Source organism: Eleutherodactylus coqui, chromosome 4 (genome assembly GCF_035609145.1).
Source record: "Eleutherodactylus coqui strain aEleCoq1 chromosome 4, aEleCoq1.hap1, whole genome shotgun sequence".
Lineage (NCBI taxonomy): Eukaryota > Metazoa > Chordata > Amphibia > Anura > Eleutherodactylidae > Eleutherodactylus > Eleutherodactylus coqui.
In genome coordinates, this window is record NC_089840.1 from 209,511,063 (window position 1) to 209,534,599 (window position 23,537).

The 23,537-nt window shown below is 42.5% G+C and overlaps 2 protein-coding genes across 10 annotated transcripts in view; one reads left to right on the forward strand and one right to left on the reverse strand.

The window, feature by feature from the left end:
• Nucleotides 1-7,402, forward strand: part of RUFY2 (RUN and FYVE domain containing 2) — a 37,393-nt gene extending 29,991 nt beyond the window's left edge. The window contains exons 13-14 of one of the 2 annotated variants that reach the window (XM_066600652.1): nucleotides 1,982-2,076; nucleotides 4,888-7,402. In XM_066600652.1, coding sequence (XP_066456749.1) covers nucleotides 1,982-2,076; nucleotides 4,888-4,924 — 132 coding nt within the window. In that variant the 3' untranslated portion in view covers nucleotides 4,925-7,402. The remainder of the gene's footprint in view (nucleotides 1-1,981; nucleotides 2,077-4,887) is intronic. The other variant, XM_066600651.1, reaches the window with a different exon arrangement.
• A 5,906-nt stretch (nucleotides 7,403-13,308) lies between these two features.
• HNRNPH3 (heterogeneous nuclear ribonucleoprotein H3) lies at nucleotides 13,309-23,193 on the reverse strand. Of its 8 annotated transcripts, none has more exons than XM_066600655.1 (12): nucleotides 23,053-23,162; nucleotides 20,530-20,618; nucleotides 19,927-20,082; nucleotides 19,207-19,347; nucleotides 18,501-18,639; nucleotides 17,966-18,150; nucleotides 17,458-17,544; nucleotides 16,391-16,503; nucleotides 15,879-16,014; nucleotides 15,693-15,797; nucleotides 15,508-15,597; nucleotides 13,309-13,573 (listed from the first exon to the last, which is right to left on the reverse strand). In XM_066600655.1, exons 2-12 carry the CDS (start codon nucleotides 20,606-20,608, stop codon nucleotides 13,491-13,493), a joined length of 1,314 nt encoding a protein of 437 aa, XP_066456752.1. In that variant the 5' UTR covers nucleotides 20,609-20,618; nucleotides 23,053-23,162; the 3' UTR covers nucleotides 13,309-13,490. The 8 variants fall into 8 exon arrangements, with proteins under 8 accessions (XP_066456752.1, XP_066456753.1, XP_066456755.1 ...); XM_066600656.1 differs by having other exon boundaries at nucleotides 15,503-15,597; XM_066600658.1 differs by lacking the exon at nucleotides 19,927-20,082.
• Between the last annotated feature and the right edge of the window lie 344 nt (nucleotides 23,194-23,537).

Consider the following 23,537-nt stretch of genomic DNA (forward strand, 5'->3'; position numbering starts at 1 on the left):
GCGCACCTAATACCCGTGTAATTGCATGTTACGTTGCACAATTTTGCGGGAAAAAGAGCACATCTGGAATTAGGCTACATATCTTTTTAAATCACAGGACGGGGCCGCAGCGTGGTTCCTGTAATTACAAATCTGTCACTACATTCAATCCCTCAGGCATAGATCACAACTACACGCCCCGCTATCCCAATTAGAAAAGCTCTGCATTTCGTCTGAACCTACAGCGGCTGAAGTCTCTAAAGCCCCATTTAGATGGGACGACTCGTCCCCGCATGTACTCGCTCCTGTGTTGTTGCACGGGAGCGAGTATCATTGCTTCACAGCGGGGCGGCTGGAGGAGATATCCGCCAGTCGTCCCATCTAAATGGGGCTTAAGGTATACCGTAATTTTTTTGGCAGAGGCAACTCAATACCGTGCATTGCCCTTCATAGGAGGGTGGGAAAAAGAGTTGGGACAATCTTTCCCAAAAGAGACATGGGTCAAATATATTGCTGTAACTATATGTGGCCCTCTTAAATATGATCCAAGGATCTATCTCTAAAGTTCAAAAGGGTATACTTAGATTCTTTCTCTTGGGCATGCGTCAGATTATCCTCAGACTGTGGAGATCCCCATTGCCACTCACGAGATTGATGTGGTTGGAGGCACTGGACCATGTAATGTACATGGAAGAACTCGCACGAATGATGACAGCTTTAGGTCTATTTGGGCTTTCTGGATCTCCTTCTAGTCTGAACACAGGGCTCTTTAATCATGTTGTACCTGCAAATTTACACAACTTGTCATTGCCAACATAGTGACTCAAAAATTCACTGGGCCTTCCCTGCCGCCACACTTCCCAGACAAACTTCCTTGTTTTCCCTCCTTTCCCTTTCTCTTCTCAAAGTCATCTTCATCCTTTCTTTTTGCTTATTTTCTTTTCCTTCCTCCTCTCTCCCTATTACCCTGACCCTTTACTTTTAAACACGGTTGTAAAAGTCAGTGTACCAAGCTGTTGGTAACGCTGATTACTGTTATTTTGCTGCAGACGCAGTAGCCTGGTTAGATTAGCACTGTATATGATAAATCTGTGTTGTATATTTGTTTTACTGGATTTTTTACCTTAATATAAATATTTTGAACCATAAATCACAGGATGGCTGTGTCCCGCTCCCATGGGAGTTGCCCCCTTCAGGGCAAAAAGTAAAGTAAAATGCAACCTTCATGGCGCATATATGTTGCACATACGCCTGTCGGAAGCCACCCTTAGGGCGCCCACCAACTGGCGATTTTTTTTCCTTTGCGTTTTGCGTTTTTTCTCAAGAGCAATTAGTATTGAATGTGCTCCTGTCCACTGGCGTTTTTTTTTTCGGTCCGTTGCAATTTTTAACATAGGAACTGTCAGTTGCATATGTCTCCTTATTTTTCTCTTAATGCACCCATGAATGTCAATGGAAATTAACGGAAAAGGCGCGAAAAAGCCGCGAAAAACGCTGTGAAAAACGCGTGGAAAATCGCAAACGCCAGTGGGTGGGCGCCCTAAAACTGCAGATGGTCCTATATGTTGCATTTCCCAGATTTTTGCACCCAATGCAGTAGTGCCAGAGCTCTATCTGTAAAAGGTAAATATATCCTTGGTGCACACTAGCTATAACTGCGAAATGTGTCCTTGAGATTCAGGTGCAACTCGCATCAGACAGCACACGGACACCCTGTGCTGTCCGATACACACGGACACAGCACATCCACAAGCATTAGCATGTTTTATTTCTCATCCGTAAAGCGGACAGGAATAGTACAAGCCATAAGTTTTTTTCTTGTCTCTGAAAAAAAAGGCCTTGTGTATAGCATCATAGGCTATTATGGGGCCATGCTGTGTATGGAATTACATGGACACTACTTGGCCTCAAAATACACTACAAACACCACATTATATTTCCAAATGAACATCTTTGTAATATAATGCAACTTTATTGCCACTTTCTTGAAACCCTTGTACAGAAGTCAGAAGAGGACGGCAAAGAAAGGGATGTGAAAGAGAGACCAGATGGGAAGTCCAGTCAGATTGCAGCTGCCATGAAACCACAAGAACCGACGTAAGTGACATGTAAACACACACATCAATAAATGAACATAATGACTGGTACTACTGGACCAGCATCCACAGTAAGGACATGTTCACAGCATAAAAACTGTCAGCTCCACCGCAGATTTTTCCATCGTGGTTCTGACACAATCCGCAGCAGAAATCTAAGGCTGAGCCTCACAATCTGCCATAGATCTGCATGCGGCTTTAGGGTTCCTTCAGACGAACATAATTGCGCCCCACATTCTGAGCGTGGAATTAGTGCGCACAGTACGCAGAGAATAAAACCCAGTTATGTCTATGGGTTTGTTCTTATTAGCCATTTTTTTTTCATGCACAAAAAATAGGACCTGCTCTATTTTGCTGCATATTTGCACGCCAAGGGTCCCCATAGAAGTCTGTGGGAACTGCGCAAATGCGCATGCAATACGCAACAGGATGCACATTACACTTGTGCAAACCCATCAGAAAAAGCTCACACTGGGACCTTATTAGGCTTTATAGCCATTTAAATCAGGGCGGGGGGTGTGATCATGCCGTTCCTGCCCAAATATGTACAATAAAGTATGCAGGCACGCACACAAAGAAGTTTCATTCACTACGCAAATACGTTGCGCTGAGGCAAGTGTATTTGTGCATACACGTGTGTGAAGGAGCCATTAGCCTCGATCAATAGGGCAAATCCATGTATGGTCACCATCTACAGGATAGGGGATAAGTTGCTGATAGTGGAGGTCTCACTGCTGAGACGTCTGCCGATCTTGAGAACAGGAGTACTGTGTTCCCTGTCCTCCTTACTGCGGGGTTACTGCACCCTCTCCAGTGAGGAGGAGTAATGGTCATCCAAGTGTGCTGGCACTCTATTCACTTTCAATGGGGCTGCCATGATACTGGATCGGCAAGCGCTAGGGTATTTCAATCAGCCCCAGTGAAATGAATTGAGCGTCCACCATCCATGCTCAGCCAGCACTTCATTCATTATGACGGCACTGCAGGGGGAAAAAAGTATCCTCTGCAGTGACAGACAGAGGGGGACACAGGGCTCCCATTCTTGAGATTGGCAGGTGTCTCACTTGTGGGACTCGCACCGATCACTAAGTTATCACCTATGCTGTGAATGGGGGATAACTTGAAATCTTGGCATAGTCCCTTTAAGTATTAGATTGAACAGTTTATCAGTTATTTGAGGTTGAGATGAAAAAAAGGCGGGAGGAAAGTTGGCAGACCACATTAGAGATATATGGGATCTACCCCGCGCTGTTCGGTTCCGTCCAGAGACGGAACCATTCAGCTGCAGAGTCCCCTTTTCCTGCTGCCCAAACAGATGTGAAACCACCTTTAGGAAAGCATAGCCCCACATGTGACCACACAAAGAAAACATAGAGATATCCAATTAGAATATTCCTAAAAAGAAAAACTAGGCCTTATTCAGATGTCCGTTATATGGAGCCGTCTATTTTGATTTTAAAAAATGGGATTGATCCCTAGAGAGCAAGGTACAAATCCTTTAAAAAACTTTAAAAAATAAAAAGGGACCATATTTATTGCACCGCCCTTGTGGCTCCCATCTGAATAGTGTATGTTGTGTTAACATTACTTAGGTTGTATTCCATTTTTCTTGTCACTTTTCAAATTTGATGAGTGATAAAAAAAATTTAGGAAATGTTACCCCACAAATTTGTGGCACATCCTGTTTGCGACTATTTTTAACCCTTTTTAAAGCAGTTTATGCCAAAATGATATACCCACCAGTAATTTGATTTCTCAACCCCACAACATCTTCATGAGACACGGACCTTTCCCTGTGGACAGAAAACCTGTATATGAAAATAAGCACCTCATCTATTTCCCAAGTTGACTACCAAGATTGGAACACAATAAAGTGCAAACAACTCTCTTTTTTTAAGCAAGTGAAACCCCCACACATCTCAAAAGATGTCTGGGATGCCCTTACTGTGTGAGGAAAGGGAAATTTTATGTATTTTACTCATTTCTATACCACGTACATATTCCACAGCACTATACACAAATTGCCATCACTAACATTGAGCCTCACAATCTATATTCACCTATTAGAATGTTTTTGGGGTGGGAAACCCACACACAGATGTTACCCATAGTTGGATTCGAATTCGGGGCCCCAGAGTTGCAAGGCAACAGTGCTAACCACTAAACCACCATGCCACCCAATGATTTGATTCTCCCCCAAATTGACTCTCCCAGGTGAGCCCCGTGTTTCATGGTGCTAGTATGATATTAGTGGTAGGAATTATCTGGCTTTGAAATGTCCATGGGACTCCCTTTGAAGAGGTTTGATGCTTGGGTCCACCAGAACAGACACACTTTCTATCTCGAAATTATTATTTTTTGATCCAGATAAATATCTTCAGTGTCCCTTGGTGATAGAATCTCCCGTTGAAGAAGTTGAGAGTGGGCTTTGGACCATTTTACCGTTGCAATGCAGCGCTGGAAATTGCTCAGTACAAGTGCTCAGCAATCTCCGGCGCTGCCATTGAAATAGAGTGGCAGCAGGCATGCACATCCTACGCTTCATTCCTGCAGGGACCTTTTAGTCCCCTATTCTCGAGATCTATTGGGGTCCCAGTGATTGGACAGGGGATAGCTTTACAAGTGGGTGGTACAGCCCCTTTAGGTGGCCAGGACCACACTGTTCGTTTTATTGTTAGACTTGGGTAATAATATACAGCTCCTGCCATTTCTGAAACCTCTGGGAGGAAGGAACTCATTTCGGAATTTATAGAAAGATTTGTAACAATGAAAAAGTCAGAGGAAATGTGTCTTAGTTTATTTTCCACCCTAGATCCTGCAAAATCGATAGAACATTCTTTACTTGTTGAGGCAAGAAATCTGGAGAAGCACTGCAAATCAGGAGGTTGCCCAAGTATGCAATGTTGAGTATATTGAACTGCCTCTTGTGGGCCACCATCTCCACCACTAGCTTTGTATACACTGAAATCCCAAATGTGAGGGAGTTAATTTAAGACCTCTCATACAGTACCTAGAAACCACTGACTTTTTGAAATGTGAATTAGACTGGAAATAAGTCTTTTAAGCATCCCCGTACTCTACATCTGGTGTCATTGAATTTCTTCTTGCCATCTTAGTTTGGGGAATTTAACAGCATCCTCTTTCCTCCACCAACTTTTTCTCTGAGAATCTCCATATTTTGCCTCTTTAATTTTTATCTTCCTTGATCATCTGCACATTTTTATGCCACCTACCAAGAAGGGGACTGGGGTAACCTCTTCTTTCTTTCTGAAACCTTCTCCAGCAAGTCCTCAAGCTAAGAACCAAAAAGGCAATCCCCATTACATGGAATGGCACAGTTGTTTTTGGATTCTGCGTCCCCCAACAATCACTTAACTCAAAAGAACGAATTTGATGAGGCCAAATGAGCCAACAGACTTATGGCTTCTACCTAAGCATCTGTCATAAATTCCATGTGGGCAGGGAGTCTAAGCGCTATTTTCTGGGGATCTACTAAAATGTTCCTTAAACTGTTCTAGTCCGATAACTAAGGACCTGGCTACAAAAGTCGCTGTAATCTTTAGTTTAAACACTGCTGCAGCTGTCTCCTTTTGCTTCAATCATATATTTAAGAAAACCCATCATGTCTTTAAAGGGAAAAGAGGATTTATCAGAATCCCAATTCCTCAAACATATCATTCTGTACAATGTGCTTCCCTGAGTTCTTCTATTTCATGGTATCCTAAATGGCTTTTAGAAGCTGCTCCAGGTTCAGGTAGCCAGCTCAAGGTTGACTCAGCCTTCCATCCTTACGAGGTCGGTAAAATGTGATAAAGATATTGAACCTGCAACCTTCAGGTTGTGAGCGAGAGCTTAGGACTGCAGTCTACTGCATTAACACTCTGCGCCACACGAAGCTCTTGTAACAACAGATGTATACTGTGCAGTATACCTATTTCTTTATAAGTGCAGCCTATTTATTATGAACACTTCTAAATGGCATCCATTAAAATTATATGTCAGAGATTTCCGTCATGAATCCTCCCAGCAGAAACCTCCGATGTACGGAAAGGAGCCATATACAGTATTTGCATAACAACTGATGCAGTTTTGGTATTTAGGTATCTGGAAAAGCTGGGCGGCATTACTGTAGGAACTGTGTTTGTATATATAACCCATATTGTCACCTGGTTTTCCTAGGAGGATAATGTTTACAGCAATGATAGAAGACAGCAACTATAAGGCTGATATTAATTGATATTTTCTTTCCTTTCTCCTTTTTTTTAACCTATTATTTGTCACATATTATACTTTGCTTTCCCAAATAGTGATAAAGATATTATAACCAAGCCTAGAAAAATTGAAATATCATACATGAAGGACTCAGGAGTAGAATCTGCTCCACAATATAAGCTAATTAAAGATATATCATTCTAGCGCTGCATATAGAGACATCGATAAGAAATGATAAAGAGACATCCGTTTTACTGATCTATATAGTACAGAATATAAGTAGAATTTGTCCTATCTATATACATTTGTAATACATAAAAATATCTGTTACACATGAATGTTATAGAGATTTGTATATCTACACAGCCAGAAGTGATGTATTAATGGTTAAATAACTCAATTAATAGTAAAGAGTATTTTCGTACTGTTTGAGTTTGTCTTCTTTTTTATATATATTTTGCCCAAGTTTAGCTTTTTTTAAGTTATTGTAGAATACAGGAAGAAGATGATTACTGCAGATGCAAAGTCAACAGAAGAGTAAGTTTTTTACAGGGTTGTGAAGCTTTAAAGCATAAGCTGACCTGTGTTTACTTTCAGAATAAGCTGCTGAGTGTGTACATAAGGAATAACACTATTTCTGGCCACTGTATATGACTTGTATATGTCATTTTCACCAGTTTTCCCCTCTACTGGTTGTATATCTAATTCAGTCTTCCCATAGCTGGTGAGTGGAGAATAGCTGCTATAATGTCTCGTATCCACTGCACATGGAAGAAAATAGCAGATGCTGCTCCCTATCTCTCTATAGCACAACTTCATAAGTAACAGCATCATGAAGGACATTATACAGTAGTATTGAGCAGTGTAGCTGTGTGTTCAGTAGCAGTGACACAGTAATCACTATTAGCTGCAGCAGCATCTGAGTCTCTGCTTCTCTCTCATTCTGCATCAGCTTACTCACCCATCCCTGCTTCTTAGACTTCTATGGGCAACATGAGACAACATCCTCTAAATAACCTGTTATCCAGTGTAGAAAAGAGATGAATAGCAGACGAGAACATAAATCCTGTAAATAGAGTGGTCCAGAAATATTTGGTGGCGTAATTTCAATGAATATGGTAAATACCACTTTTTTTTTGGGGGGGTGGGGGGGGGGGGGACCTGGCTCAACCCTCCAAGATCTATCTCAAGATGTCCTGTTAGTTACTAAAAGTCACATGTCATTTACTAAGAGTTGATAGAAAGTTAGGAGGTAGGTGTGACACAGATACATTTGTCACAGTGCATAGTTTAACTACCTATAGCTATTTTTAAAGTTTCAGACAAAAATATATTTAAAAAAAAATAAAAAATGTGAAAAAATTTGCCTGGTCGTGTCCTGTCCGTTACCATGGAATGCACCACTTCTGTTTCTGGTTAGTAGTTTCCACTGCACTTAATGTTGCAGTGACCCTTGGGCAGACCTCAATATTTGAGGGATATCGCAGTTGCATTCCATTGCTTGGAACACGGGCCCATTTCCAGTTCAGCAGTGGAACGCACACAGATTCCAGCCCTTTCTACTTCCGGGTGGGATGACTTCTGCATCTGGGAAAGTTCTGGGCAGAACGCTGCTGCTCATATGGGAGCTAGCAGTGATCAAGACATGCCTCTTAGACCAAATGTAAGGGCTTTTACCCACCAGCGGTTTTTTAACGCTGCGATATCGCAGCGATATCTAATGTTAAAATCGCAAGTTTGTGCTTTTGCTATTTTTGTGCGATGCGATTTTAACATTAGAAAGTCCCATTGAAATAAAACGCTAGTGGGTTAAAGCCCTAAGTTTACACTTGTATTTTCTAAGGAAGGGGGCTGCTAGAAGTGCATTGGAATTTATTCAATAAAAGCATTTCATTACTCCAGCTTTACTTAGGTTGATACTACAATTTGTATATACATTGGCTCTTGGATCATTCCACCTAGGTCTCCCCCAACTTTGTGCGTAGCTACTATTTCCTTGGAATTTACCATATACATTCCGTGACCATTCTTAGCGCCATCTCCTATTTATCTTTTTTTCTACATTGGTTCAAGGTGTTTTTAGAAGAGGCGACTCACCCCTACGGTTCAAAGAATTAAATTAAGGATTTCCTGCCATACACCTTTTTGAGGGCATCACTGAGTGCCACACACTTGGTGGGTCTCTCCTGTACAGTTTATCATCATTTGTCAGATTTTGAGTATTTTTTGTACTTCCTGTTATCCATCTTGGTAACTCTATTGCTAGAGATGGACTTCACATGACAACCGGCAGTGGACAGCACTTTAGAGGAATTTTCTGAGAACAAAAACATCTTTTTAGGTAAATAAAGGGAATTTCACTTTTATAAGTTATCACATTGATAGTTACGGTACTTATCTCATTTTGCTACTTATCACATAAGCACAAGTTGTTGTTTTTTTCTTAAATGTCAGTGACTATTCCTTTACCCGTAGCAAATATCTTAATGCTTTATGTTTATTAGTGATCGTCTCTTAGAAGAAAATGCTCTTTAAAAGCTGTTGTCCAGGTTACAAAACCTCTTTTTATTTAACTATGACACAACTCTGAGTTGATACAGCGGGTCTCCTGTACAGAAGCATCATCTTTTGGCTAAAATGGGGGTGTTATATGGGGAGCCTCTAGTGCTGGAGGAGGTGTCCTGTATTGTACAAAGAGCGCATTGATTAGAATGGGTAATGCTTAAAGCGTACCTGTTGTTTCAGGAGAGTTTTCTGAATAAGTAATTGTATTTGTACATGAGATGGAATAGCATTTAGAACCATTCTATGATTTGTATGCTACATTTATTTTTCAGCAGTCTTCTCCTCTGCGGGCATCAGCTCAGTGTAAAGTGCATAATACTTCTGTGTTAAGGCTGGGTTCACATGGGGTGAAAATATCGTGGATCGTCTGCAGCGGGACTGCAAGGAAATTCTGCGACATTTCCGCAGCTAAAGTCCTGAGACATTTGCCATGGGTTTTTAAAGCTGCTTATTCCGCTGTGGCCATCTCTCCCCATAGAGAGGAGAGCCCGCAGGGGAAATGGCGATATAATTGACAAGCCGCAGGGTCAGGACGAGATTATTGCAATCTCGTCCACTTTGCTGCTTAGTCTCAGGCTTAAGATAGCAGGTGGGATTTCTATGTGGGAATTCCGCCCTGTGTGAACTCAGCCTTTCCCCCCCCCCCCAAGTACAGCTCCAGAGCGGATCTAGACCAGCGGCTGTATTGTCTCCCATAGATGGCACACATGGAAAAGTGCAGTAGAGATCCTGCTGCTGCCTGTAGCACGTCAGAAGCAGCAACACCACACATTATACAACCATAAGATAGCTGTGAATCCAGCATATGTGTGAAGCAGTAGAACACTAATTACAAGCCTCAGCGTCCCCTTCCATAGACTTCTGTGGGCAGCAGTTGTAAGCCGATCCCTCAGTGAAGCCAAAAAGACTGTTCATCTGCATCAGGGCGCCTTCACACTGGCGATAAAATTACACGATTTTGGTGAGATACAAGGAGTGAACACTCAGAATTATGAAACTTATGATTTTCAGTGGTTTCCTTCACATTTGTGAGGTTTTCACTCGTGATGTTGAGAAGAAATTGCATGTTTTGTTTTTTGTTTTTAAATCTCCCATGTTTCCCTATGAAGCCTCCTTTTTATCGCATCGCAGAGCACAAACTTGCCTTTTGTGCGATGCGATTTTTAAAAAGAATCGCAGCAAAAATAGCAAGTTTTAAGTGATGTTTTTGCAAGAAAAAGTGCAGTGTTGGGCCAAATTTATTTTACACTACCATTTTTTCAGCACACATAAAAAGGTCCAGTTTAATTTATGAAATGACCTTTTGGACATTCAATGCTTTGAACTCATTCAGGCATAGTACAAGCAACTTCCTTGTGATGTTCAGTTACAGGTATTGTGCGCCCAAGGCACGTTCATCAGTTTGAGCTTCTCTTATGGTCTCATCTCCAAATATAGAACTGTGCATAAGTTCCCTATGGGATTCACATCTGAGAAGCTGCCTGACCAGGGTAACCCCCTCACTGCCACGGACCCTCAAGGGAATGTCACTTCATCATTGTGACATGGGGAGCAACCTGCACAAAGTCTTGTTGCAGCAAATTCCTTCTGAGCCCAGCCACACCTGAAGGACCAGATATTGCTCTAGCATCGACCTGTGCTGCTGCTTCATGTTACACCTTGCACAATGTAGAGCCTGCCTGTCCAAAGGCGCTCATTAAGCGCTATATCATCACCTGAATGGCTGGGATGCTTCATGTGCTAAACAATGGATTTTCCCATCTGTTCTCCAGGCTGTCATCTGCCATATTGTACTTGCTACTCTAAATCAGTTTTGTCAAAGATGAGCTGTATATTATGCATAATTTTCCCAACTGAAATTGTAAAAAGTTGTAATAAAACAAAATGCTGTAGTTTATTATCTGTTCCTAGTCTTCTGTTGGCCAGTTTTTAAACTGTCTAATCCATTCACTTTTTACTATTTGTTTAGTTCATGTTTTTCAACAGGTCTTCAGGCTGAAGATCTAGAAACTATTAGTTTCCATCAATTCTACACATCTTCGTTGGAGCCTTGTCCAAGTACAGCAGTCAAGTACACTTGTCGTTTAGAAGTAGCTGTCCATTAAAGGGGTTGTCCCGTGGCAGCAAGTGGGGTAAGCACTTCTGTATGGCCATATTAATGCACTTTGTAATATACATCGTGCATTAAATATGAGCCATACAGAAGTTATACACTTACCTCCTCCGGTGCTGGCGTCCCCGTCTCCATGGCACCGACTAACGCTGCCTTCTCCTTCCATTAGGCGCGCTTGCGCTGTCTGGTCTTCTGTTCTGTTGAATGGGGCTTCTCCAGCGTACTCGCGCCAGAGCGGCCCCATTCAACAGAACAGAAGACCGCACAGCGCAAGCGCGTCTAATGGAAGGAGAAGGCAGCGTTAGTCATCGCCATGGAGACTGGGACGCCAGCACCGGAGGAGGTAAGTTTATAACTTCTGTATGGCTCATATTTAATGCACGATGTATATTACAAAGTGCATTAATATGGCCATACAGAAGTGCTTAACCCCACTTGCTGCCACGGGACAACCCCTTTAATTGTCAGGGACCGTCCCAGTGCTTTCACATAGGAGCAATAGTTGTTCATTGAAAAGAGGAGCTGGTCTCTGGTCTCTTCCAACCACCCCCATTTACATGAACAGGCAGTAAGTAGTGAGCAAATTGCTTGTTTATGCAGAAGACCATAATTTGATTTTTATGCTTGCCTAAACTCAACGGATGAGCAAATCATTTGTTGTTCAGTCGCTGGCTGCGGTCATCACTGGATCATGTGAAACTGAATGATTGTTCAGTGTAAAGTGCATAATACTTCTGTGTAAAAAAGCCCTTAAAAGCTGAACTGTCCATTCAGGGAACAACCCAAGAATTATACCTTATTTGTGACCACCATGTATAAATGTGGAGTGCATGATGGGAGTGTTGTCAAAGATAAAGTACAGGACATGGTTGTTACAGTCCACAGCACTTGACGCACTTCCAGAATAAGCTGTTGTGTACATGGAGAAAAGCTTTCTAGCCATAACTACATTTTCACCAATTTTCCTCTTTACGGGCTGCATCCTCTCAGAGCTGGTGTTGTGGGTGTATTGCTATTATGTCACCTCCTATAACACTAGATCCTGCTCTCTCATCCTTTATGTAGCACACCCTCATAACAGCAGTATGGAGGACATTATGCAGCAGTACAGAGCCATGTACCTGTAATCTTATACTAGATGCTGTAGCCATGTCTGAGGCTCTCTGCCTAGTCTCCCTCCTTATAGATGTCTGTAGAGGTAAGATGATCATAGCAAGCGAAACAAAATCAGAAATCTGTACAAAGGGCAGTAACTATATCCTGTATCATAAAAGTGTCTATAATGGAAAAACCCTTCAAAAGTTTTAGGTTAATGCTTAAGAATAAAGTTACACAACCTTGTTTCAATTGTACAGTTGTCAAAACCTCCTCTTATGGTCAATGAATTGCTTGCAGTGAGGCTCTAAACCAGTATTTCCCTACTCCAGTCCTCATGGACCCCCAACAGGTCATGTTTTCAGGATTTCCTCAGTATTGCACAGGTGATGCAATTATTGTCAGTGCCTCAGACATTGCCACAGGTGTTTTTACTAAAGGATATCCTGAAATCACCTGTTGGTGGTGTGAGAACTGAAGTTAGGAAATCCGGCTCCAAACCATCATGGTTGTTTTAAGGAGAGCTCTGATAACACGTACAAGGCAAGTGTTTCTGCTTCAAAAGCAGAAGGGGAAGGAAGCAATCTCAAAGTGATGGGAGGTGTTATTACAGAAAAAAGGAGTTATCAAGCTGAGTTTCTTGGCTTGATATCACACTCAAACCATCCTAACCTTCCCACATACACTTATATGCGTTGGAACCTCTAGTTTCCAGATGTGGCTGAAAATACTGGAACATACTCTACACGCCGTTTTCTTCTGTCCAGAAGACTGGCAACTGGGTGGACCCCATTATAGTCCCTGGGGTCCATCCGTTGCTATTTGAGTCAGTCCAGAGACTAAGCCATTTGGCAGAAGGGATTCCCCTTTCCCCGAATGGAGCATGAAAGCAGAATACCAAGTGCAGGTGTGAAACCACCCTTAACATTCACCTCTGGTACACTAAGGCCTCCCTCAAACAGGTGTTTACCGTGATTAGTGCAGCTCTCAGCACAACGTTATAATATTTTCAATGGAACCAGTCAGACAGCTGCTTGATCGCATCGCCTGTTCTATTTTTTAGGTGTTTAGCACTCAGACCTGATTCAGCCAAAAAGTAATACAGCAAAGCGCTAGGATTTAAATTGCAGCGCTTACTGCAATGCCTGAGGGAGGCCTAAGCGTTTACTACATCAGTGTGCAGGCTTATTGATATAACCCATCTGATTTTGGAGTCCCATTAATACAAACTAACACCTTGTGATTATAAAAAAAAAATTTATTCAAAGTTAAATGTTTGCATTCAAACAAGTAAATCCTACAGTAACAATGTCCACTGTACTCAGCTCACTAAAAATTTTAAGATCAACGTCCTTGTACAAATTCTGTACAAGAGCAAAACACAAAACGTAACTAAACTTTCTTCCACAAATTTAATAGCAACAAAGCATTTAATATAATCCACGCCATCCAGCTGTATTCATGCTCTCATGCTGTCCGAAGTAACCCCCACTGTTTCCAGAATTTCCCCTTCCTGTGAAAAAACAGAAGTTCAGAGTTGTAGATAGTTTCCAGTAAAAGAACTTCAGGAATGACTACAGTATAAAGGGAAAAGAAAACACACACACACGCAGTCATGACTGAACATTACTTTTGCTACGGGGAGGGGGCAAGGTAATGTTACTCGATTTAGTGTTCAGAAGCATGTCAGATTTAGCATCTCAAAGCATAAAGGGGGCACCATCATCTAGGTCACAATCCCAATTTTCGGAGTGTAATTGGTACAGTTGGTGATAACCATTTGCTGGCATGTCAGTTACAAGATCGATACAAAAGAAACATTCAGACATGACATTCATTCACTTGACTGTAAAGAGTTCTGGGAGGTCCCTATCAGCCTATAGGCTTAAAACATATTGCACTTTATCTGCATGTGTTAGATGATTCTTTAGATACACCACAGATTTCTCCATTTGTAATACAAAGTGTGAAAACTGCAGCATGTCTGAAGGAATGGGCATACTGTTGAATGTACATTTGAAAATCTGTTCTACCCAGTCTTGGTACGGTCCTATAAGACTATCAGATCTGTAGTGCGGAATCTGCACTGAAAAATCTGAATATAAAAGGAACGGACCCTGCTGCTTCTAGATGTTCGAGAGCAATGCCTGAATAACCAATACAGCAGGCAAACAAGTATTTTATAGCAGATAGAAGCACAGGGATTGTAGTGTGTAAACTTGTCACAGCTGTGCCAACTACCAACTGAGACGTGAAGCAGACTGCATACCAGCCTTAAAGTTCAAAATTGCCTCCATCAGTATACTATTCATGCTTTACAAGGGAACCTGTCACCTCCCTACAGCACCATAAACTAAGTTAGTGTTATGGAAGGTGACGGAATCAGGTGATGTATTTTTTCCATACTCACCAGCTCCCACCCTCCCTGAAGATCACCTGCCACAAGGAAATCTGACTTCAGATTGCCATGAGCATGCTCTTCCATAGATGTATATGAGACAGCGTGCAAACTGAAGTCTGAAGAGTCAGATTTCTGTGCAACACGGCAGGAACTAGTATAAACATAAAAATTGCCGGGCTCCTTGACAGAACCATAACTTTGTTTATGGTGCTGTATGCAGGCGACGGGTCTCCTTTAAATCCAAGACTGAAGCACATATCAATACTATCTGCTATAAAGTACTGGGTGCAGAAGTCTTAAAACATAATTCTCCACCCAAAAAAAGCTCACAAAAAAACCTTAGATTTGATAGGCCAGAAACACCCTCCAGATTTTTTTTACGTTAGCAAGCTGAGCTGCATAAAACGTGTTAGTTGGGGACTTCAACCTCTTAATGGACACAGGATGTAGGGTTACTTTGTGTATTCAGGGTTTGTGTGTGGGGGGCATGTCAGGAGCCAACCCCACTTCATACTATGCTGGCTGTTTCTTATAGCCTACACTCGCTGGCAGCAGCTTTGTCCAATCCGACAGCTGCATTTAAATCCTGTGATTGAAGTTTAGGAGTCCTAGATGGATCCCGAGCAAAGCGATCACAAGGTGCCATTTCAGTTGCTGTTGTGGCTGATTGCCTATGTAGTGTCTTGATCGAATGCCCGTCAGATAGTAGTATAATGTAACACATTATACCGCATGAGCAAGTGATTACAAGTTCAAGTTCCCCCGTGGTATCGCTGCATCCATAGAAGTCCGATCAAAATATGAAATACTTTGGTTAGACTCTTATGGATGCAGTGATACCAAGTGTACGTTGCTCACTGTCTCCAAGAAAGAAAAAAATTGTATGTACTACAAAACAGATCTCTGAGAAGTACAGGCACCCTTGCAAGAAACAAGCTCTCAGACATACATGTGGAGGAAAAACCACAAATGAAAATAAAGAGACAGCCCATAAGGGGTTAAAGAGTAAGCTATAAATCCAAATACAGTGTCAGTTCATACATTACCATATCCACCCAGACCATCAGGATTTGCATAACATCCACTATAGTTTCCTGTCATACCCATTCTTCCTACCGCACCATACCCGGCTCCATCTGAAAGGGAAGAGGGAACAAAAACACGAGTGTCATACACCTAACAAACCTCCCCATAGAACACTAATATGGTATGGGTTAGTACAAAAACTTACCTAGTGCATCTCTACCATAACATCCCATTCCTGTATTCATTCCTCCGCCCATTCCAGGACCACCACCAGCAGTTGAATTCAAGAATAACTCGATATACCGATGCTCTATAAAAAAAGTTAATGCATAAGTCTCCACAGCAAAACCATCCAAGTGTTTGTAGCTAGTCAATTAAAATGTTTACATACGCATATTGTTTTTGTCCTTAGACATGGCTGCTACAGCATCTTCATGGGTTGCAAATTCAACATCAGCTTCTCCAGTAGCCCTTCCATCTGCTCCAATGTCAATATGAACTCTGATTGGTGTAAGTGGGGAAAAGAACTACAAACAAAATGTTCAGGCATTATTTGTTAGAACATTTTACAAGGTCAAAAAGCCAAGGAAAAAAAAGCTCTCACTATTTTAACAAAAACTTTAGTTTCACACAAAACCCCTTCAAACTCAATTGTCTTTTTGAGGGGATGATTTGGGGTGGGAAGGGTAATTGTTTAGAGGAGCCTGCTATTAATTTTCTTCATTACTATGTATCCAACATCTGGAACATAGTTAAAATGTTCCTTAATTTTGGACAAGTTTCTAGGCAAAAAGGAGAATTGGTCCACAGTTTAAAATACTGCAGTGTGTAAGCAGGTCTCTAAAAGTAACAGACCATGCTCTGTTGTGTTTATAACCACAAGGTCTGTAAGCACATACTTACATTGGCAATATCGCTTTCAGTGGCACGGAAAGGCAAGCCACGCATATGAACGAAGTGCCCGCTGTGAAAACCTGAGCCTGTTTCCCCAGCTCCAGGATAACCTTGAGTCATACCTAAAAAAAAAGTTGTACGCTTTAACTTCAGGTAGATTCAATAAAAAAAATCCCACATTTTCTCAATGTAGTTAATGCAACCAACAAACTACCCCACCATATTCTCCCTGAAAGCACCATCACCATATTGTAATGATGCTAATGTAATCTAGTGTTAGGTTTTTGCTACACACTGTTTGCACAACAGGCTGGCCATAAACAGATTGCTTAGCCCACAGCTATCTCCCACCATACAAGAGGAGTAGGCCTCTAAAACACCTCTGGCAATGTATGCAACTGGGGAAAGGGGAGCGGGGAGGTGACACTAAATAAGCTGTCTGATCTCCAGGACTAATATGCCATGTAAATGAAGTAACTGCTAACTATAGCTGACTTCTTGCTCAGCGCTTCACATACTATGACGCACTGAGCATTTACACACGAGAAGTCAGCGACCCAGCGATGATTTTTATGTGAGCAAAAAGTAATAGTAAACAATTTTCTTGCATTTACATGTAATGATTTGAGCATTTTCTTTTGTTTAAACACATTTTGTGTGATAATAGTCATGTGATAAGTAGGTAGGTAGAGTCTCTCCATATATACTATGCGTGTTTGAGAAAAGTGTCTCATCACAAATCCCCACTGCTCAAGTAAGGCTCTGTTCAAATGTTTGGCGTCTACATGCAACGCATGTGTTAGGAGAGTTTCACAGCCTATGTCTGCAAACAGTTTGTTAGAACATATTTGCATTGGAAAGGATAGTCTCTGGTTTCAATACAGGTTGGGGGTGTGAATATGCTAAACAAATTTTGGCATTTGTCTTATCAGTAGAAGCCCTTGAATATGTTCAGCATAAGTATGGAGTTAGGATAGCTTTACAGAAACAGAGTACTGATCTTAGGTCACTTTTTTAAAAATGTAGGCTTATTGATTTATATCTATGGAGTGAATGCAGATGCCCCTTGGACATACCTCTACCTTCTCTGAGACGATCATCAAAACCATCTGCCCCGTATCCATAGTTGTTGTATCCACTGTACTCATCAAATCCACCATAACCTAAAATACACAACAATGAATCCAGAAAGATATCAAAGCAAGTGAAAACATTAGATACCTTAATGAAATTTAACATTTACTATATTGCATCTGCTAGATCAGTGTTCCCCAACTCCAGTCCTCAGGGACCGCCAACATGTCATGTATGTTTTCAGGATCCTCAGTATTGCACAGGTGATGTAATTATTGTTGTGCCTCAGACATTGCCACAGGTGTTTTTACTATAGGATATCCTGAAAACATGACCTGTTGGTGGTCCCTGAGGACTGGAGTTGGGGACCCCTGTGCTAGAGTACAATTAAAAGGATCAGGGGAGGAGCCCCCTCCAAAACTGGCTCAGTGTGCAGTAACAAAGCAGGCACATAAACAATAGCAAAAATTATGACATTTACTAAGAATTACAGCAGGCAAAACTACTTACCACCTCCATAACCTCCACTGCCACGCATGCGATCGTACATGTTACCACGGCCAGCTCCATAATAAGCACCGCGACCTCCTCCCATTGGTCTGTCATATGGGCCAGGACGCTGCCCCATCATCCTTCTTGGTGGATCGTATGATGATCTAATTTCACTTCTGCTGCTTTTAAATATCTCAATGTATCTATGCCAGAGTGGTTAAAGAAAGTAGAGTAAGTAAGGATTCAATACAAGCGCCTACCTTTAAAAATAAAGACTATATAGTGGCTCCACTGAATGTATAAGCAGTATTATAGGCATCTGTACAACCAAGTTTTAAGAGCTCAGAAAATGGAAAGCTGATTCTCAAAGAAAGCATTTGAAGAGAAAAATAAAATTAGTAGATATCACTTTGCATTGTTTTATTGACTGCAAAAAGATTTATTTACGAGTATTTAAGAATAAACCCCCTCCCACCACCATGGAGCCCAAAAATAATAAAGAAAAACAAAAAACAAAACAGAAACGTAACCATCCCGTTCTGTCCATCCCCACCTGTGCCCTATTCTTTCCTTGTGTTTCCCCAGAGCATTTTCTGCTATCTCCTTTGAAGCAAACTGCACGAAGGCCTCCCCTGTGCTTCTCCCCTGGTAGTCCATCGTCAATGTTATCCCATTTGGCAGGATTCTCAACCCTTTAACCCAAGGACAAATAACCCCATCAAGGGGAACAGTGTTAAAGGCTGCAACAAACCCATCTTAACAATACTAACAACTTTAATAACCCCAATAACCTAACATTAGCTCAAATATTTATGCGTTGGTCCCGCCACCCCGCAATGTTAGCATATCGACAACAAGCTAGGGCTCATTCACCTGATGCAGTTCATGGTCGATGTTGTGTTCAAAAATGTATTTTATGTTTATACTATGGCAAAAAAATAATTATCCCAACCAACAAAGGAAATCTTCCGGTAGGAAGTGTCTCCCTGCTGCTAGGATACAAGTTTTTGGGTTTTTTTGAGTTAGAAAAAAAAAAAAAAAAAACAATATGGAAGAGAACACGGACATGCAACATGCTAATGTAAATGAGCCATATAAACTGTTTACCATATCTCTAACACTATAGTCTTACTAAGCATCTAACAGTACACAATGGATTCTGAATAACGAAGAACTGTGTTGACTTAGGTCCTACTATTCAGTTACAAGCCTGAACTAGAAAAAAAAAGTCAAAAAAGCAATTATGAAACTAGAGGCACCTGAGAAAAACTGCACGATTTCTTCCTTGCTGCATCCAAAGGGAAGACCACGAAGTCTGACGGTGCCATCCGTGTCAGACTCAGAGTCGCTGTTGTTGTGTTTCAGAACCCACTCCATCTCTGTATTGTTTGACTTGAAGACTGCAAAAGGACAGCAAAAAGCAGGTTATCATGTTGTTCCTCTAAAAGCATGGCCTGATTAAGGCCAGCGGCACACAGACGGGTGAGATTCTGCACACGGGAGCCCACAGCGGAACCTGAACTTGTGCCCGGCGTCCGCACGTACCTTTGAAAGTCTGTATTGCGGATGTTCCAGACAGCTCGCCATCGGACATGCGCAGTACAGATTTTTCCCCCCTTCAAATCTGCGTTTTTCCAGCGCAGTGGCTAGGTGAAGACGCAAGTAGCTGTGGCCAATCCACAATGTCAATTGCAAATGGGTCACGGTTCAGATGTGCTTCCATTGACTTCAATAGAAGCCATTCACATGGAATCCAAGCAAAAATAGAACATGCATCGATTTAATTTCCGCGAGCAGAAATAGCAATCTCTGTACGCTCATGTGAGCGGACACAAGAATGATCTACTTTTTGTAAAGGATGCGGAATGCCATGGATCATCCGCGCGGGTGACGATCATGGATTCCACAAATCCGGTTGCGTGCAGCCGGCCTAAGTGCCAGGCGTTTGTTCTACAGAGAAACATGGGCTAGGTCCTTACCTTCTATGTACCTGTGGCCCATATATTTACGGTCTTTCTCCAATGCTTTTTTGAGCTCTTCTTCTGTTTCCAGTACAATGAAGGCTTCGCCACTAGGACGGCCTTCCTTAGACATTGTGAAGTGAATGCCACCAATTCCATCAGCAATACCACAGTCTATAAATATAAGAGCTCACAGTTTTTACACTTTGAAATTCAACTTTTTTAAAAGTTTAATGTCAGGTAAAAACCATTTTAAATGGGTAACATCTGCATATATGCCTGTGTCTTGTATAAGCTACCTCACAAAGTTTAGTTATGGTCCATGTACAGTGTGCGCAGATACACAACACCTTCCTCCATTCCACTCATGAATTTTATCTTTCACTCTCCTGATAAAGCAGCGGACTATGTAGTGCTCACGCTGCACAGCACCAATATAAAGTTTTATAAATTACTTTTCTCTATAGACAAAGCTACACTAATTCAATTTTTGAACAATTTATCTTACACACTCCGGTGTGAAGGATATACAATCTCTGCCTACTTTGACAGTTTATAGTGTCAAGCCAAATGTCAGCGATTCAGAATGCCTCTACAAAACACCGTCCTTGTGTGTATTACCTGAGAAAAACTCCAAAACCTCTTCCCGTGTGCAGGACCAGGGCAATCCCCGAACTCTCACAATGCATTCGTCTGACATGGTTGTAACTCTAAAAGTAAAGTTATTAACAGGACACAATATAACAGATTTAGTTTATCACCATAGAAAAAGCTACATGTACAATGTCAGATACAGATACTGGCTATGTGCACATATCTTTTTGGTTTGTGTTCCACATTGTGCCAGCATAATCATACACCAGCGGTGTGTCAACTCATGCATGAATAAATCAACTTTACTTTTACGCCATTTTTTGAACGGCTCTGCAAATAATAAGGGGGTTTGCCAGGCACTGCTGGCTTTATTGATCAGTGCAGCTCGCACTGAAAACTAATTGTTTCAGATCTTTCTTCTTTTTAAGACCCATTGTATGGGGATGGACAAGAGCAAGGCACTCCATTTAACAGATCTGTGTATTCTATGCCCACGCTAGTATTATTGCTTTTTCAATCTGTTCAATTTGTGGACCAGAATTTTTTTTTTAAGATGTCTACTCTAAAAACACAGCAGATGGAAATCAGTAATACTAGTGTGAACACAGCCTTACAGGGCATATGTAGTTGTGAAATAGAGCTACAGTCCAATAAAATGTAAAGAAAAAAAGAAAACACAACTTAAAGATGAAACGCTGATGTGACCCCAGCCAAAATATGCAGCATAAACGGACAGACTAATGTAAAACCTACAACAAAGGTCAATTTACACTGCAGATTTTTCGTTATAGACTGCTATTGCTGATGGAATTGGCATTCACTTCATGGATGAGATTTCTTGCTTGTACAAGACAACTACGGATTCTCCACGGTGCAAAGTCTGCAGCACTTATGTTACATATGAACAGATACATTTAGAGCTCATTCACACGCATGTAATACAGAAAATTTAAACCGCTTTAATTTGCATTGGTGTATTCAGACATGCACATGAAAATCAAAGACAAGGATGCGATGCAGAGAGGAAGGCTCCATAGAGAAACATGGGCTACAAAACCTCACGAGACGCAGTGCTACAAAATCGCGTGACTTTGTCACCCGTGTGAAGGAGGCTTTAGGGACTCAAGTAGGACATTAAAGTCAACTATACTAGATATTGTCAATACATTGCTGTTCTAGAAACTACTAAAGTTGCCGGTCAAGGTTCGCCCTCTTCGCACAGCGGCGCCTGCTTGTTAGAGAAGTCCGCAGACAACAGCTTCCTTTGTGGAGGTTCTGTACCCCTAGGCCGCTTACACGAGAACAGATTATTGCGGTGAAGTCTGCGGTGGGTGTCTGCACCGCTGATCTGCTGCAAATACTACTCACAGCATGCTATGGGACATTGATTGTGCCTGCAAACTCAGTTAAACAAAAAAAAATGTTAAAAAAAATCAAAAAAAAACACAGCACGCTTTATTCTTGTGTGGTGTCCGCACGGATGGCTGACACTGGATTCTGTGTTATCGCCTAGCAACGACACGGCTGGGACAAACATTTAAAAAAAATAAATAAAAATATTGTGCTGCACATATTTGACCACAGCTCGCTGCAACCATCTGCAGCACAGAGGGGGGGGGGGGGGGGGGGGAAGAGAATGTCAGGTAAGCAGAGTGGCCGGCCGGGCGCAGGATCGTACTCTGCTGTGGGCTCCCACATGGGCAATCAGGCTCTGCCGTGTGCAGGAGCCAACCCCATCACCTCAGATGGCTTCACAGGGTACTAGACCGGCATCATACAGGGGCTGGGAGAAGATCAGATACATATATACACCTGGAGGACCTCACAATTACTGTCAAAGGAGAGAATCCACAGAAAACTGCTAAAACAGTTAATTGTCCTATGAGGCGGGCCGCTCCATGTACACAGGCCATGTGACGGACCTCCAATACAACGAGCCAGCGCTGTGTGCTATAGACTAATCCTCCGCGCAGCCCTATTAGATCGTCCTCTGAGCCCACGAGGCACAAGCATTACACATCCAAAGCTTTGCACTGATTGTAGCGGGTCGCAGATGTGTCCGGCCGGCCGTTACACCGCCTACCGCCATACACACATGGAGCGTATTCACAGCCCCAGATACCGCCTTGTCTTACACACAAAAAGAAAACTAAACAAACCCCGGCGGCTCCGTCCTGCAGGCGTCCCGGCGTGTATTAACACTGGTGTGAACGCGCCCTATAAGCGGCGACGAGGCTGCAGCTGTAGAGGCGGCGCCGAGTAACACGCGGCCGGCGGGCCGGAAGCAGCACGATGCGGCCTCCTCCTCCGCTCCTCCCGCGCATTTCAGCGCTCTCCTCACAATTACCTCAGGAAAGGCCAAAATGGCGGCGGCCTAGACGGCACTGCGCACTTAACACAGCCGGCGCCGCGCTGCTACCGAGCGGGGAGCGACAAGGCCGTCATGCCGGAAGTCTGCGGAATGGCATGCTCCGACAAGAGCTGCGTAATTACCTAGGCCGCAAGTAACATGGCAGCCTTCCCGCTACGCCACGTCCCGGCGACACTTACCTGTCGGCTGAGGTGTGAAGACTACTGGAGAGACTGGCCGAGCTCCGGGCGTTGCTTTCATACACACACCACTCGTGGGGCGAGACGCTCTGCGTGCTGACGTCAAAGGCGTCTCTCCTCAAAAGCGGGAACTCACGGCCGGACGTGACGTCACCACGCACAGACACGTGTGGTCACGTACGCTGAGCGCTTCCGGTGTGCCTCGTTCTCGGCAGCCATTTTAGTGAAGCCTATTGTGTTTCTCAACTCCCTAACAGGCCATGTTTTCAGGATGTCCTCAGTATGGGTTTAATTATTTTTAGTGGTTTATGCATTGTCATGGGTGTTCTCACTATAGGATATCCTGAAAACATGACCTGTTGGGGGTCCCTGAGGACTGAGTTGGGAAACACAGCTCTACCTACATAAGTGCTTGTATAGAAACAAGCGCAGCATCGCTCTGAGTCTCCGTCACACGGCAGCATGTCCTCAGTATTATTCGGAAA